The 17418-nt window shown below is 55.6% G+C and overlaps 1 protein-coding gene across 1 annotated transcript in view; it reads right to left on the bottom strand.

The window, feature by feature from the left end:
• The window catches only part of PFAS (phosphoribosylformylglycinamidine synthase), a 69857-nt gene that overhangs the window by 18388 nt on the left and 34051 nt on the right, over positions 1–17418 (bottom strand). Inside the window, exons 13-21 of the mRNA XM_077789509.1 lie at positions 16624–16780; positions 15426–15487; positions 14139–14300; positions 11952–12065; positions 9004–9135; positions 7897–8127; positions 6003–6183; positions 4683–4766; positions 2223–2378 (exon numbers count right to left, since the gene is read on the bottom strand). Of these exons, the coding sequence (XP_077645635.1) occupies positions 2223–2378; positions 4683–4766; positions 6003–6183; positions 7897–8127; positions 9004–9135; positions 11952–12065; positions 14139–14300; positions 15426–15487; positions 16624–16780 (1279 nt within the window). The remainder of the gene's footprint in view (positions 1–2222; positions 2379–4682; positions 4767–6002; positions 6184–7896; positions 8128–9003; positions 9136–11951; positions 12066–14138; positions 14301–15425; positions 15488–16623; positions 16781–17418) is intronic.

Raw genomic sequence — 17418 nt, 5'->3', positions numbered from 1 at the left:
CACGTCGGGGTCACCAAGTGTCACCCAAGGGTCACCTGATGTCACCCCAGGGCCACCTGATGTCACCGAGAGTCACCTAATGCCACCCAAGGGTCATCTGATGTCACCCAAGGGTCACTTAATGCCACCCAAGGGTCACCCAATGCCACCCAAGGGTCATCTGATGTCACCCAAGGGTCACTTAATGCCACCCAAGGGTCACCTAATGTCATCATGAGTCACGTTGGGGTCACCAAGTATCATCCAAGGGTCACCTGATGCCACCCAAGGGTCACCTGATGTCACAGAGGGTCACCTAATGCCACCCAAGGGTCATCTGATGCCACCCAAGGATCATCTGATGCCACCCAAGGGTCACCTGATGCCACCCAAGGGTCACCTGATGCCACCCAAGGGTCAAATAATGTCATCATGAGTCACGTCGGGGTCACCAAGTGTCACCCAAGGGTCACCTGATGTCACCCCAGGGCCACCTGATGTCACCGAGAGTCACCTAATGCCACCCAAGGGTCATCTGATGTCACCCAAGGGTCACTTAATGCCACCCAAGGGTCATCTGATGTCACCCAAGGGTCACCTAATGTCATCATGAGTTACGTCGGGGTCACCGAGTGTCACCCAAGGGTCACCTGATGTCACCCAAGAGTCACCTGATGTCACCCAAGAGTCACCCAATGCCACCCAAGAGTCACCTGATGTCACTGAGGGTCACCCAATGCCACCGAAGTGTCACCTGATGTCACCCGGGGTCATCAAGTGCCACCCCAGGGCCACCTGATGTCACTGAGAGTCACCTAATTCCACCCAAGGGTCATCTGATGTCACCCAAGGGTCACCTGATGCCACCCAAGAGTCACCCAATGCCGCCTAAGTGTCACCTGATGTCACCCAAGGGTCACCTAAGGTCACCAAGAGTCATGTCGGGGTCACCCAATGCCACCCGAGGGTCACCTAATGTCACCCAAAGGTCACCTGATGTCACCAAGGGTCACCTGATGTCACCCAAGGGTCACCAAATGTCACCTCAGGGTCACTGTGGGGTTTCTCCCCCAAAATCTCCATTTTTTACCCCAAAACCCCCAAATTTTTCACCAAAAAAAATTTTGATTTTTCATCCCCAAACCCCCCAAATCCTCATTTTCTGCCCAAAATTTTCAATTTTTTATGCAAAAAAACCCCCAAAATCCCCACTTTTCACCAAAAAAATTTTGATTTTTCACCCCAAGACCCACAAAAATCCTCATTTTTTTTCCAAAAATTACCATTTTATCACCCAAAATCCCCTTTTTTTTTCCCAAAATCCCCATTTTTCACCCCAAAGTTTACCATTTTCCGCCATAAAATCTCAGTTTTCCACTCAAAAATCACCATTTTTTGCCACAAAATCGCCATTTTTTCTTTCCAAAACCTCTATTTTTTCCCCCAAAATCATCATTTTTTCACCCAAAAAGCCCCCAAATCCCCAATTATTTACCCAAAAAGGCCCAAAATCCCCATTTTTCACCCTAAAAAAATCTCATTTTTTTACCACAAAAATCTCAAATTTCCGCCATAAAATCGCCGTTTTTTGCCCAAAATTCACCATTTTTTCTTCCAAAAATCACCCTTTTTTTCCACGGAATCGCCATTTTTTTTGCCCAAAAAGTCCCAAAATCGCCGTTTTTTGGCCCAAAACTTTCAGCAGCTGCCATGCTCGTCCAGCTCAGGGCAAAGAGCCCCAAGCAGCCCCAAAATCCCCAAATTTCACCCCAAAAATCCCCACTTATCCACCCCTAAATCCCCAATTTTCACTCCAAAAATCCCCATTTTTCACCCCAAAATCCCAAAATTCCCATTTTTCACCCCAAAATCCCCATTTTTCACCCCAAAATTTACCATTCTTCACCATAAAATCTCCGTTTTCCACTCAAAAATCACCATTTTTTGCCACAAAATCGCCATTTTTTCTTCCCAAAACCCATATTTTTCCCCCAAAAATCACCATTTTTTCACCCAAAAAGCCCCTAAATCCCCATTTTTTCACCCAAAAAGGCCCCAAACCCCCATTTTTCATCCTAAAAAAATCTCATTTCTTTACCACAAAAACCTCAAATTTCCGCCGTAAAATCGCCGTTTTTTGCCCGAAAATCACCATTTTTTCTTCCAAAAATCCCCATTTTTTTCCCCCGAATCGCCGTTTTTTCGCGCACAAAGCCCCAAAATCGCCGTTTTTCGGCCCAAACCTTGGAGCAGCTCCTGGGTGACGTTGAAGGCGCTCTCGAGGCTGCCGGGCTCGTCCAGGTCGGGGACGTCGTCGCCGAGTTGGGCGAAAACCTGAGCCAGGGCGGAGCCGCCCAGACGGTGCCGCCCGGGGTTCAGCTGCACCCACAGGAGAGTCCCTGAAAACCCCAAAATCACCCCGAAATCAGTCACTGAAATCCCCAAAATCACCCCAAAAATCAGCCCTGAAATCCCCAAAATCACCCCAAAAATCAGTCACTGAAATACCCAAAATCACCCCAAAAATCAGCCCCTGAAATACCCAAAATCACCCCAAAAATCCCCAAAATCACCCCAAAAATCAGTCCCTGAAAACCCCAAAATCACCCCAAAAATCAGTGCTTGAAATCCCCAAAATCACCCCAAAAATCAGCCCTGAAATCCCCAAATCATCCCAAAAATCAGTCACGGAAAACCCCAAAATCACCCCAAAAATCAGTCACTGAAATCCCCAAAATCACCCCAAAAATCAGCCCTGAAATCCCCAAAATCACCCCAAAAATCAGTCACCGAAAACCCCAAAATCACCCCAAAAATCAGTCACCGAAAACCCCAAAAATCAGTCACTGAAATCCCCAAATCATCCCAAAAATCAGTGCTTGAAATCCCCAAAATCACCCCAAAAATCAGTCACTGAAATCCCCAAATCATCCCAAAAATCAGTCCCTGAAATCCCCAAAATCACCCCAAAAATCACCCCAAAAATCCCCAAACCCACCCCAAAAAATCAGTCACTGAAATCCCCAAAATCACCCCAAAAATCACCCCAAAAATCCCCAAACCCACCCCAAAAAATCAGTCACTGAAATCCTCAAAATCACCCCAAAAATCAGCCCCTGAAATCCCCAAAATCACCCCAAAAATCAGTCCCTGAAATCCCCAAAATCACCACAAAAATCAGACACTGAAATCCCCAAAATCACCCCAAAAATCAGCCCCTGAAATACCCAAAATGGAGAAAATTGACCTAAAATTGGACCCAAAAATGGAAGAAATTGACCCAAAAATGGAGCCAAAAATGGCCCCAAAAATGGGGGATATTGAACTAAAAATTGAATTAAAAATGGGGAAAATTGAGCTAAAAATGGGGGAAATCCACCCAAAAACAGACGCAAAAATGGGGAAAATCTACCCAAAAATGGGGGAAATTGACCTAAAAATGAACCCAAAAATGAGGAAAATCCACCCAAAAATGGAGCCAAAAATAGGGAAAATTGAACTAAAAATGGAGCCAAAAATGGGGAAAATCCACCCAAATATGGAGCCGAAAATGGGAGAAATTGACCCAAAAATGGGAAAAATCCACCCCAAAATTGGGGGAAATCCACCCGAAAATGGACCCAGAAATGGACCCAAAATGGGGAAAATCCACCCAAAAATGGAGCAAAAATGGGGAAATCCACCCAAAAATGGGGGAAATCCACCCAAAAATGGAGCCAAAAATTGGGAAAAATGACCTACAAATGGCCCCAAAAATGGGGGAAATCCACCCAAAAATGGAGCCAAAAATGGGGAAAATTCACCTGAAAATGGAGCCAAAAATGGGGGAAATTGACATAAAAATGGCCCCAAAAATGGGAGAAATCCACCCAAAAATGGCCCCAAAAAAGCCGGGAAGAAATGGGCACCAAAAGGGACAAAAATGACCCAAAATGGCCCCAAAAGTGTCCCCAAGGTGTCCCCAAGGTGTCCCTGGTGTCCCCAGGATGTCCCCAAGATGTCTCTGGTGTCCCCAAGGTGTCTCAGATGTCCCCAGGGCATCCCTGGTGTCCCCAAGATGTACCCAAGGTGTCTCACATGTCCCCAAGGTGTCCCTGGTGTCCCCAAGGTGTCTCAAATGTCCCCAAGGTGTCCCAAGGTGTCCCCAGGGCATCCCTGGTGTCCCCAAGATGTCCCCAAGGTGTCTCAGATGTCCCCAAGGTGTCTCAGATGTCCCCAAGGTGTCCCCAGGTGTGTCCCTGGTGTCCCCCCAGATGTCCCCAAGGTGTCCCAAGGTGTCCCCAGGGCATCCCTGGTGTCCCCAAGATGTCCCCAAGGTGTCTCAGATGTCCCCAGGGTGTCACTGGTGTCCCCAAGGTGTCCCCAGGTGTGTCCCTGGTGTCCCCCCAGATGTCCCCAAGGTGTCCCAAGGTGTCCCCAGGGCATCCCTGGTGTCCCCAAGATGTCCCCAAGGTGTCCCTGGTGTCCCCAAGGTGTCTCAGATGTCCCCAGGGCATCCCTGGTGTCCCCAAGATGTCCCCAAGGTGTCTCAGATGTCCCCAAGGTGTCCCTGGTGTCCCCAAGGTGTCTCAGATGTCCCCAGGGCATCCCTGGTGTCCCCAAGATGTCCCCAAGGTGTCTCAGATGTCCCCAAGGTGTCCCTGGTGTCCCCAAGGTGTCTCAGATGTCCCCAGATGTCCCCGGTGTCCCCGGTGTCCCCTCACCTTGGCCCTGGGGACACTTGAGGTCGGGGGTGACGGTGGCCGTGACGTCGGGGCACACGGCGTAGGCCGAGATCACCAGGGCGCCTGCGGGGACGGACGCGCCACGTCACCTGGGTGGCACCGGTGGCACCTCGGTGGCACCTGGGTCACCTCAGGGTCACCTGGGTCACCTCAGGGTCACCTGGGTCACCTCAGGGCCACCTGGGTCACCTCGGTGCCACCTTGGTGTCACCTGGATCACCTCAATGGCACCTGAGTCACCTCAGGGTCACCTCGGTGCCACCTCGGTCACCTCGGTGCCACCTGAGTGTTGTCAATGTCTCCTTGGTCCCCAATCCCCCCAATGTCCCCAATCCCCCAATGTCCCCAACCACCCCATTGTCCCCAACGTCCCCAATGTCCCCGATGATGTCCCCAACCCCCCCATTCTCCCCAATGTCCCCAATGTCCCCAACTCCCACCATTGTCCCCACTGTCCCCTCAATGTCCTCGCTGTCCCCAATCCCCCAATGTCTTCCCATGTCCCCAATTCTTCAATGTCCCCAAGCCCCACAATGTCCCAAATTTTCCCCCAGTGTCCCCAATGTCCCCAATGTCCCCAGTGTCCCCAATATCCTCAGTGTCCCCAATGTCCCCAATGTCCCCAGTGTCCCCAACTCCCCCAATCCCCCGTGTCTCCAGATCCCACAATGTCCCCAATGTCCCTGATGTCCCCTTGATGTCCCCAACCCCCCAACCCCGCAATGTCCCCAATGTCCCCAATGTCCCCAATGTCCCCACCCCCATCCCAATGTCCCCAATGTCCCCAACCCCTCCATTGTCCCCAATGCCCCAAATTTTTCCATGTCCCCAATGTCCCCGATGTCCCCGATGTCCCCAAATGTCCCCAATGTCCCCAGTTCTTCAATGTCCCCAACCCCCCAATCCCCCCAAATGTCCGCCATGTCCCCCTGATGTCCCCAACCCCCCAACCCCCCCAATGTCCCCAATGTCCCCAATGTCCCCAACCCCCCAGTGTCCCCCCGCTGTCCCAATGTCCCCTCAATATCCCCAATGTCCCCAATCCCGCAATGGCCCCAATGTCCTCAATGTCCCCAACGTCCCCAGTGTCCCCCAATGTCCCCAATCCCCCCAATGTCCCCAATCCCCTCAATGTCCCCAATGTCCCCAGTGTTCCCAATGTCCCCAATGTCCCCAACGTCCCCAATCCCCTCAATGTCCCCAATGTCCCCAATCCCCCAATGTCCCCAACCCCCCCAACATCCCCAACCCCCCCGCTGTCCCCGCTGTCCCCGCTGTCCCCGCTGTCCCCGCGGTCACCGGGCGCCATGACGGTGTCGTCGCCCACGCGGGCGGCCATGCTGAGCGAGTCCTTGCCGCCGTCCACGGCCACGCCCAGGCGGCGCAGGGCGGCCACCAGCGCCTCGCAGGCGGCCACCAGCGCCCCGCCCTCGGCGCCGTGCTTGGAGCCCCACATCCAATTGCCCGAGCACTTCACGTCCTGGGGACAGCGGGGACAGCGGGGACAGTGAGGGGATTGGGGACATTGGGGACATTGGGGACGTTGGGGACATTGGGGACATTGGGGACATTGGGGATATTGGGGATGTTGGGGGTATTGGGGACGTTGGGGACATTGGGGACGTTGGGGATGTTGGGGATGTTGGGGGTATTGGGGACGTTGGGGACGTTGGGGACATTGGGGACGTTGGGGACATTGGGGACATTGGGGACGTTTGGGATATTGAAGGGATTGGGGACATTGGGGACATCGAGAACAGAGTGGGGACGTTGGGGACATTGGGACATTGGGGACATGGTGGACAATGAGGGGACAGAAGGGACAGCGAGAGGATTGGGACATTGAAGGGACAGTGAGGACATCGGGAATGTTGGGGACATTGGGGGGATTGGGGACATTGGGGACGTTGAAGGGATTTGGGACATTGAGGACATTTGGGGGTTGGGGACATTGGAGAGATTGGGGAGATTGGAAACATCGGTGACATCAGGGATGTCAGTGACAGTGGTGACATTGGGGACATTGGTGACATCGGCGACGTCAGTGACATCAGGGACATCAGCGACATCGAGGACGTCGGTGACATCGGTGACATCAGGGACATCGGTGACATCGGTGACATCGGTGACATCGGGGACATCGGTGACATCGGGGACATCGGTGACGTCGGGGACACGCCGAGGGACACGCAGGTGCCGCGGCCGAAGGGGACACAGAGAGAGAGAGAGACGGGGGAGGGGACAGGTCAGTGCCACCGCCTGTCACCTCCCCCCGGTGACACCGCCACCGCACGGTGTCCCCAACCCCCCAATGTCCCCAACCCCTCAATCCCCCAATGTCCCCAATGTCCCCAAATGTTCCCAAATGTCCCCAAACATCCCAAAAACCCCCAAACCCCCCCAACGTCCCCCATGTCCCCAAGTGCCACCTTGAGGTGGGTCACCCTGGTGAACACCAGGTTGGTGAGGGCCTCGGCCAGCGCCCCATGTCCCCAAAGTCCCCAATGTCCCCGATGTCCCCAAAGTCCCCAAAATCCCAAAAACCCCCAAATCTGCCCAATGTCCCCAAATGTCCCCAAACATCCCAAAATGCCCCCAAAGTCCTGAACCTCCCCGATGTCCCCAATGTCCCTGATGTCCCCAAGTGCCACCTTGAGGTATGTGACCTTGGCGAACACCAGGTTGGTGATGGCCTTGGCCAACGTTCCATGGCTCCAACGTCCCCGATGTCCCAAATGTCCCCAACATCCCAAAAACCCCCAAATCCCCCCAAAGTCCTGAACCTCCCCAATGTCCCCAAAGCCTACCCCAATGTCCCCAAGTGCCACCTTGAGGTGGGTCACCTTGGCGAACACCAGGTTGGTGATGGCCTCGGCCACCGTCCAATGTCCCCAGTGTCCCCAATGTCCCCAATGTCCCCAACATCCCAAAAACCCCCAATCCCCCAAATCCCCCTGATGTCCCCAACGTCCCCAATGTCCCCAACACCCCCAACACCCCCAGTGTCCCCGATGTCCCCAAGTACCACCTTGAGGTGGGTCACCTTGGCGAACACCAGGTTGGTGAGGGCCTTGGCCAACGTTCCATGGCTCCAATGTCCCCAATGTCCCCAATGTCCTCAACATCCCAAAAACCCCCAAATCCCCCCAATCCCCCAAATCCCCCCGATGTCCCCAGTGTCCCCAAGTGCCACCTTGAGGTGGGTCACCCTGGCGAACACCAGGTTGGTGAGGGCCTCGGCCAGCGCCAGCCGCGCGCCGGCGGCCGGGTCCAGCAGCCCCTTGATGGGCTGCTCGCCGATGGCGGTGGCGGCGCCGACGTCCTCGAAGTGGGACAGGGCCACCACGGCCACGTCGGCCAGCGGCGTGTGCAGGGGCCCCACGCACTGCTGCTGGGCCACCAGCCCCGTCACCGAGCGGTCCACCTGGGGAGGGGACATTGGGGACAGTGGGGACATTGGGGACACTGGGGGGACTGGGGACATTGGGGACATTGGGGGGATTGGGGACATTGGGGACATGGGGGGGATTGGGGGGATTGGGGACATTGGGGGGATTGGGGACATTGGGGACATTGGGGACATTGGGGATTGGGGACATTGGGGACATTGGGGACAGTGGGGACATTGGGGGATTGGGGATTGGGGACATCGAGGACATTGAGGGGGTTGGGGACACTGGGGACATTGGGGACACTGTGGACATTAACGGGGCCCTAGGTGGGGGTGACACAGGTGACACACAGGGGTGGCACACACAGGTGGCACCGACGGCAGCGGTGGCACGGGCGCCAGGTGACAGCGGTGACACCGACGGCATGCTGAGGTGACACAGGTGACACACAGGTGACAGGGAGGTGACACAGGTGACAATGCCACCCACCTTGTTGGTCAGGTACCTCTTGCTGGCCACCGCCGGCGTTTGGGGTGACACAGGGAGGTGACACAGGTGACACAGGTGGGACATTGGGGTGACACAGGTGACACAGGTGACACACAGGTGACACAGGTGACACAGGTGGGACATTGGGGTGACACAGGTGACACACAGGTGACACACAGGTGACACACAGGTGACACAGGTGACACAGGTGACACACAGGTGACACAGGTGGGACATTGGGGTGACACAGGTGACACAGGTGACACAGGTGACACACAGGTGACACACAGGTGACACAGGTGACACAGGTGACACAGGAGGTGACACAGGTGACACAGGTGGGACATTGGGGTGACACAGGTGACACACAGGTGACACACAGGTGACACACAGGTGACACAGGTGACAATGCCACCCACCTTGTTGGTCAGGTACCTCTTGCTGGCCACCGCCGGCAGCCTCAGGAGCCGCTCGAGCGCCGCCCGGACCGACAGCGCCGGGGGGAGGCTCAGGGGACGCCGGGGCAGCGGGGACAGCGACAGCGAGAACTCCTGGGGACCCCAAATGTCACCGGGAGGGACCCCCAAATGTCACCGGGACCCCAAATGTCACCGGGACCCGAAATGTGTCACAGGAACCCAAAATTGTCACCAGGGGGATCCCAAAGTTGTCACCAGGGGGAGGCTCAGGGGGCGCCGGGGGAATGGGGACAGCGACAGCGAGAACTCCTGGGGACCCCAAATGTCACCGGGACCCGAAATTGTCACCGGGACCTGAAATTGTCACCAGGAACCCGAAATGTGTCACAGGAACCCGAAATTGTCATCGGGACCCCCAAATGTCACCGGGACCCCAAATGTCACCGGGACCCGAAATGTGTCACAGGAACCCGAAATTGTCACCGGGACCCCCAAATGTCACCAGACCCCAAAATGTCACAGGAACCTAAAAGTGTCACAGGAACCCGAAATTGTCACCAGGACCCCGAAATTGTCACCGAGACCCCAAAATGTCAGCGGGACCCCGAAATGTCACCGGGACCCCCAAATGTCACTGGGATCTCAAAATTGTCACCAGGAACCCAAAATTGTCACCGGGATCCCGAAATTGTCACAGGAACACTGAAATTGTCACTGAGACCCCAAAATGTCACCAGAACCCCAAAATTGTCACTGGAACCACAAACGTGTCACCGGGACCCCAAAACTGTCACCAGGGGGGCCCCGAAATTGTCACCGGGACCCCGAAATTGTCACCAGGACCCCAAAATTGTCACCGAGACCCCAAAACTGTCAACAGGGGGGCCCCAAAATGTCACAGGACCCCGAAATTGTCACCAGGACCCCGAAATGTCACAGGAAACCCAAAATGTCACAGGAACCCGAAATGTGTCACCAGGGGGACCCCAAAATTTTCACTGGGACCCCAAAATGTCACCAGGGGGGCCCCAAAAGTGTCACTGGGACCCCAAAATTGTCACAGGAACCCGAAATGTGTCATAGGGGGACCCCAAAATTGTCACTGAGACCCCAAAATTGTCACCGGGGACCCCAAAATTGTCACAAGGACCCCAAAAGTGTCACCAGGATTCCAAAATTGTCACCGGGACCCCAAAATTGTCACCGGACCCTAAAATGTGTCACAGGGGGACCCCAAAATTGGCACTGAGACCCCGAAATTGTCACAGGAACCCCAAAATTGGCACAAGGACCCGGAAATGTCACCAGAACCCCAAAATTGTCACTGGAACCCCCAAAATGTCACTGGGACCCCAAAATGTCACCAGGACCCCGAAATTGTCACCAGGAACCCGAAATGTGTCACAGGGGGACCCCAAAATTGTCACTGAGACCCCGAAATTGCCACCGGGACCCCAAAAATGTCACCGGGACCCAAAATTATTGGGGGAACCCCAAAAATCGGGGTAAAAACCTCAAATCTGGGGGGAAAAATTTGGCGGGAAAAATTTGGGGGATTGGAATTTTCGGGGTCAGGGAACCCCAAAAATTGGGGGAGGACCTCAAAAATTGGGGGGGAAAAGATCAAATTTGGGGCAAAAGTTCCAATTTGGGGATTCCCAGTTTTGGGGTGTCCCCTCGAAATTTTGGGGCCATTTTTGGGTCATTGCCACCAAATTTCGGGCGGGATTTTGGGGTCCCCTCTCACCCTTTGGGGTCCCTTTTTTGGGGGTCCCTCCAGTTTTGGGATCCTTTTTTGGGGTTTTTACCCCCAAATTTCGGGGCCATTTTTGGGGTCCCATTTCAGGCTTCCCCCCCAAATTTCGGGGCCATTTTTGGGGTCCCATTTCAGGCTTCCCCCCCAAATTTCGGGCGGGATTTTGGGGTCCCCGCTCACCTTTTGGGGTCCCTTCTTGAGGTCCCTTTTTTGGGGGTCCCCCCCAATTTTGGGGTCCCTTTTTGGGATCTTTTCCCCCAAATTTCGGGGCCATTTTTGGGGTCCCATTTTGGGGCTTACCCCCCAAATTTCGGGGCCATTTTTGGGGTCCCATTGCAGGCTTTCCCCCCAAGTTTCGGGGCCATTTTTGGGGTCCCATTTTGGGGCTTACCCCCCAAATTTCGGGGCCATTTTTGGGGTCCCATTTCGGGCTTCCCCCCCAAATTTTGGGGACATTTTTGGGGTCCCATTTCGGGCTTCCCCCCCAAATTTTGGGTCAGATTTTGGGATCCCCACTCACATTTTGCAGTCCCATTTTTGGGTTTCCCCCCCAAATTTCGGGGCCATTTTTGGGGTCCCATTTCGGGCTTTCCACCCAAATTTCGGGCGGGATTTTGTGGTCCCCGCTCATCTTTTGGGGTCCCATTTTGGGGCATCCCCCCCAAATTTCAGGACCATTTTTGGGGTCCCATTTTAGGGTTTCCCCCCCAAATTTCGGGGCCATTTTTGGGGTCCCATTTTGGGGCTTACCCCCCAAATTTCGGGGCCATTTTTGGGGTCCCATTTCGGGCTTTCCCCCCAAATTTCGGGGCCATTTTTGGGGTCCCATTTCGGGCTTCCCCCCCAAATTTCGGGTCAGATTTTGGGATCCCCACTCACACTTTGCAGTCCCATTTTGGGGTTTCCCCCCCAAATTTCGGGGCCATTTTTGGGGTCCCATTTTGGGGCTTACCCCCCAAATTTCGGGGCCATTTTTGGGGTCCCATTTCGGGCTTTCCCCCCAAATTTCGGGGCCATTTTTGGGGTCCCATTTCGGGCTTCCCCCCCAAATTTCGGGTCAGATTTTGGGATCCCCACTCACACTTTGCAGTCCCATTTTAGGGTTTCCCCCCCAAATTTCGGGGCCATTTTTGGGGTCCCATTTCGGGCTTTCCCCCCAAATTTCGGGTCAGATTTTGGGGTCCCCGCTCACCTTTTGGGGCATCTTGCCCAGCACCCACTCCAGCTCCAGGTTGACGGGGGTGGGGAGCCCCTCGTGGGACCCCCCCTCGGGCACCGGCGCCTCCCGGTCATCGACCAGCACGATCTGGGGGGGCACCCCAAAAATCAACCCCAAAACAGCCCAAAAACAGCCCCTGAAATCCTCAAAAATCACCCCAAAAATCAACCCAAAACAGCCCAAAAATGGCCCAAAACCAGCCCAAAACCAGCCCGGGAAATCCTCAAAAATCACCCCAAAAATCAACCCAAAACAGCCCAAAACCAGCCCCGGAAATCCCCAGAAATCCATCCCAAAATCAACCCCAAAACAGCCCAAAAACGGCCCAAAACCAGCCCAAAAACAGCCGGGGAAATCCTCAAAAATCACCCCAAAAATCAACCCAAAACAGCCCAAAAATGGCCCAAAACCAGCCCAAAACCAGCCCCGGAAATCCTCAAAAATCACCCCAAAAATCAACCCAAAACAGCCCAAAAATTGCCCAAAACCAGCCCAAAAACAGCTCGGGAAATTCTCAAAAATCACCCCAAAAATCAACCCCAAAACAGCCCAAAAACACCCCAAAAATGCCCCAAAACCATTTCAAAAACAACCCCGGAAATCCCCAAACATCACCCCAAAAATGAACCCAAAAATAGCCCAAAACCAGCCCAAAACCACCTCAAAAACACCCCCGGATATCCCAAAAAATCAGCCCAAAAACAGCTCAAAATCAGCCCCGGAAATCCCCAAAAATCACCCCAAAAATCAACCACAAAACACCCCAAAACCACCTCAAAAACAACCCCAGAAATCCCAAAAAAATCACCCCAAAAATCAGCCCAAAAACAGCCTAAAAACTGCCCAAAACCAGCCCAAAACCAGCCCCGGAAATCCCCAAAAATCACCCCAAAAATCAACCCCAAAACAACCCAAATACAGCCCAAACCATCTGGAAACAACCTCAAAAACACCACCAGAAATCCCAAAAAATCACCCCAAAACTCAGCCCAAAACCAGTCCAAAAACACCCCAAAAACACCTCAGAAACAACCCCAGAAATCCCCAAAAAATCACCCCAAAAATCACCCCAAAACCAGCCTGAAAACAGCCCAAAAACACCTAAACCACCTCAAAAACAACTCCAGAAATCCTCTAAAATCCATCCCAAAATCACCCCAAAACAGCCCAAAACCACCTCAAAACCAGCCCCGGAAATCCCCAAAAATCAGCCCCAAACACCCCAAAACCACCCAAAAATCCCCCCAAAAATGGGCTTCAAAGACCCCAAAAGCAGCCCCAGGACCCCAAAAACCCCCACGGAAATCACCCCAAAAACGACCCCAAAACCCCCAAATCCCCCAAATGTCCCCTCTGTCCCCCTGTCCCGTGTCCCATGTCCCGTGTCCTGTGTCCCGTGTCCCTGTCCCGTGTCCCGTGTCCCGTGTCCCGTGTCCCGTGTCCCCTGTCCCGTGTCCCCTGTCCCTGTCCCGTGTCCCCAATGTCCCTGTCCCCTGTCCCTGTCCCGTGTCCCGTGTCCCCTGTCCCCTGTCCCTGTCCCGTGTCCCGTGTCCCGTGTCCCCAATGTCCCTGTCCCGTGTCCCGTGTCCCCTGTCCCGTGTCCCGTGTCCCCAATGTCCCCTGTCCCCTGTCCCCTGTCCCCTGTCCCCTGTCCCCTGTCCCTGTCCCGTGTCCCGTGTCCCGTGTCCCCTGTCCCCTGTCCCCTGTCCCCTGTCCCCTGTCCCGTGTCCCGTGTCCCGTGTCCCCTGTCCCTGTCCCTGTCCCTGTCCCCTGTCCCCTGTCCCCTGTCCCCTGTCCCCTGTCCCGTGTCCCGTGTCCCGTGTCCCCTGTCCCCTGTCCCCTGTCCCTGTCCCGTGTCCCGTGTCCCCTGTCCCCCGTCTCCTGTCCCGTGTCCCGTGTCCCCTGTCCCCCGTCTCCTGTCCCCTGTCCCCTGTCCCTGTCCCTGTCCCGTGTCCCGTGTCCCGTGTCCCCTGTCCCCTGTCCCTGTCCCCAATGTCCCCTGTCCCCTGTCCCGTGTCCCCTGTCCCCCGTCTCCTGTCCCCTGTCCCCTGTCCCTGTCCCTGTCCCTGTCCCGTGTCCCGTGTCCCCTGTCCCCTGTCCCTGTCCCCAATGTCCCCTGTCCCCTGTCCCGTGTCCCTGTCCGTGTCCCGTGTCCCTCACCCGCCCGTCTCCGGTCACCGTCCCCACCACGCTCAGGGGACAGCGCTCTCGCTCCGCCAGGCGCCGCAGCCGCGCCAGCGCCGCCGGCCGCACCAGCACCGCGTTGGACTCCTGGTACTCGGCCCCCCACAGCTCCAGGATGCTCACCGAGGGGTCCCCCAGCTGCCACCGGGCCACCAGGGTGTCACCGGGGCCACCAGAGTGTCACCAGGGCCACCAAAGTGTCACCAAGGTGTCACCAAGGGCACCAAGCGCATTGGAGACATCATGGGATTGAAGGGGTTAAAGGGACATTGGGGACATTGAGATCCCCCCACAGCTCCAGGATGCTCACCGAGGGGTCCCCCAGCTGCCACCAGGGCCACCAGGGTGTCACCGGGGCCACCAGGGTGTCACCAGAGACACCAAGGTGAGACCAAGTCCATTGGGGATAGCACGGGATCGAAGGGGTTAAAGGGACACTGGGGACCATTGGGGACACTCAGAGCCCCCCACAGCTCCAGGATGCTGAGGGACAGGTCCCCCAGCTGTCACCGGGCCACCAGGGTGTCACCAGGGCCACCAGAGTGTCACCAGGGCCACCAGAGTGTCACCAAGGTGTCACCAAGGGCACCAATTCCATTGGGGATAGCACGGGATCGAAGGGGTTAAAGGGTCATTGGGGACACTGAGATCCCCCCACAGCTCCAGGATGTTCACCGAGGGGTCCCCCAGCTGCCACTGGGTCACCAGGGTGTCACCGGGGCCACCAGAGTGTCACCGGGGCCACCAGAGTGTCACCAGGGACACCAAGGTGAGACCAAGTCCATTGGGGATAGCACGGGATTGAAGGGGTTAAAGGGACACTGGGGACATTTGGGGACATTGGGGACACTGAGATCCCCCCACAGCTCCAGGATGTTCACCGAGGGGTCCCCCAGCTGCCACCGGGCCACCAGGGTGTCACCGGGGCCACCAGAGTGTCACCAAGGTGTCACCAAGGGCACCAAGTCCATTGGGGATAGCACGGGATTGAAGGGGTTAAAGGGACACTGGGGACATTGGGGACATTGGGGACACTCAGAGCCCCCCACAGCTCCAGGATGCTCAGGGACAGGTCCCCCAGCTGCCACCGGGCCATCAGATTGTCACCAGGGCCACCAGAGTGTCACCAAGGTGTCACCAAGGGCACCAATTCCATTGGGGATAGCACGGGATTGAAAGGGTTAAAGGGACATTGGGGACATTGGGGACACTTGGGGACATTGGGGACACTTGGGGACACTTGGGGACACTGGTGGCACCGACCTGGAAGCGGCTGGCGTAGATGACGGCTCCGGCCGGCTCCGAGATCTCCTTGAGGACATTGCCTGGGGACATCAGAGGGGACATTGGGGACATCAGTGGGGACACTGGGGACATTGGGGACATTGGGGACATTGGGGACATTGGGGACATCAGAGGGGACACTGGGGACAACCCGGCACCACGGACTTGTCCCATTGTGTTCCCAAGTGTCCCCCCAATGTCCCCAATGTCCCCAACCCCCCAATGTCCCCAATGTCCCAAATGTCCCCAATCCCCTCAATGTCCCCAGTGTCCCCAATGTCCCCGATGTCCCCAATGTCCCCACTGTCCCCAATGTCCCCACTGTCCCCAATCCCCCCAATGTCCCCAGTGTCCCCACTGTCCCCAATCCCCCCAATCCCCCAGTGTCCCCACTGTCCCCAGTGTCCCCAATGTCCCCAATGTCCCCGATGTCCCCAATGTCCCCACTGTCCCCAGTGTCCCCACTGTCCCCAATCCCCCCAATGTCCCCAGTGTCCCCAGTGTCCCCAATGTCCCCAATGTCCCCTCAGTGTCCCCACTGTCACCGTTCCCTCCTGCCCCCTGGTCGTGGATGGAGCTCAGGGGGTTCCTGGCTCCGCTCTCCCCAATGTCCCAATGTCCCCAATGTCCCAATGTCCCCAATGTCCCAATGTCCCCAGTGTCCCCAGTGTCCCCAGTGTCCCCAATGTCCCCAATGTCCCCAATGATGTCCCCAGTGTCCCCAATGTCCCCAATGTCCCCAATGTCCCCAATCCCCCCAGTGTCCCCAATGTCCCCAATTCCCCCACTGTCCCCAATGTCCCCCCACTGTCACCGTTGCCCCCGGCCCCCTGGTCGTGGATGGAGCTCAGGGGGTTCCCAATGTCCCCAATGATGTCCCCAATGTCCCCAATGTCCCCAATGATGTCCCCAATGTCCCCAATGTCCCCTCATTGTCACCGTTGCCCCCAGCCCCCTGGTCGTGGATGGAGCTCAGGGGGTTCCCAATGTCCCCAATGATGTCCCCAATGTCCCCCCACTGTCACCGTTCCCCCCGGCCCCCTGGTCGTGGATGGAGCTCAGGGGGTTCCTGGCTCCGCTCTCCCCAATGTCCCCAATGTCCCCAATGTCCCCAATGTCCCCAATGTCCCCAATGTCCCAATGTCCCCAATGATGTCCCCAATGTCCCCACTGTCACCGTTCCCTCCTGCCCCCTGGTCGTGGATGGAGCTCAGGGGGTTCCTGGCTCCGCTCTCCACGCAGCCGCGCAGGACCCGGTTCATCTTCTGCTCCATCTCGGGGTCCCCGCGCTGCACCGCCCCCACGTCGCGCTCGGCCGCGTTGTCCCCCTGCACCTGCGGGACACGATCCCGGAAATCGGGATGGGCCCGGAAAAGGACGGACTGCCGGACAGAATTCCCAAAAACACGCAGAAACTCCCCAAAAAATTCCCCAAAAAAAGGCAGAAACTCCCCAAAAAATTCCACCCAAAATGCCCAAGAGACGCAGAAATTCCACACGAAAATCCACCCGAAATTCAAAAAATAAACCCAGAAATTCTGCCCGAAATTCCACCCGAAATTCCAAAAATAAACCCAGAAATTCCACCCGAAATTCCACCCGAAATTCAAAAAATAACAACCCAGAAATTCCGCCCAAAATTTCACCCCGGAATTCCCGAAAATACAGAAGTGACGCAGAAATTCCCAAAAAATACAGAAATTCCAAACGGAATTCCAAAGAAAACCCCAGAAATTCCCACCGAAATTCCCAAAAAAACGCAGAAATTCCCGCAAAAATCCCCAAAAAAAAGCAGAAATTCCACACGAAATTCCCAAAAAAACGCAGAAATTCCCACAAAAATTAAAAAAAAAGCAGAAATTCCCACCGAAATTCCCAAAAAATACGCAGAAATTCCCACCAAAATTCCCAAAAAACTGCAGACATTCCCTCCGAAATTCCAAAAAAAAGCAGAAATTCCCGCCGAAATTCC

This window comes from Lonchura striata, chromosome 34 (genome assembly GCF_046129695.1).
Source record: "Lonchura striata isolate bLonStr1 chromosome 34, bLonStr1.mat, whole genome shotgun sequence".
Classification (NCBI taxonomy): Eukaryota; Metazoa; Chordata; class Aves; order Passeriformes; family Estrildidae; genus Lonchura; species Lonchura striata.
Note: the sequence above shows the minus strand (reverse complement) of the source record. Positions and strands in the feature narration are given on the sequence as shown.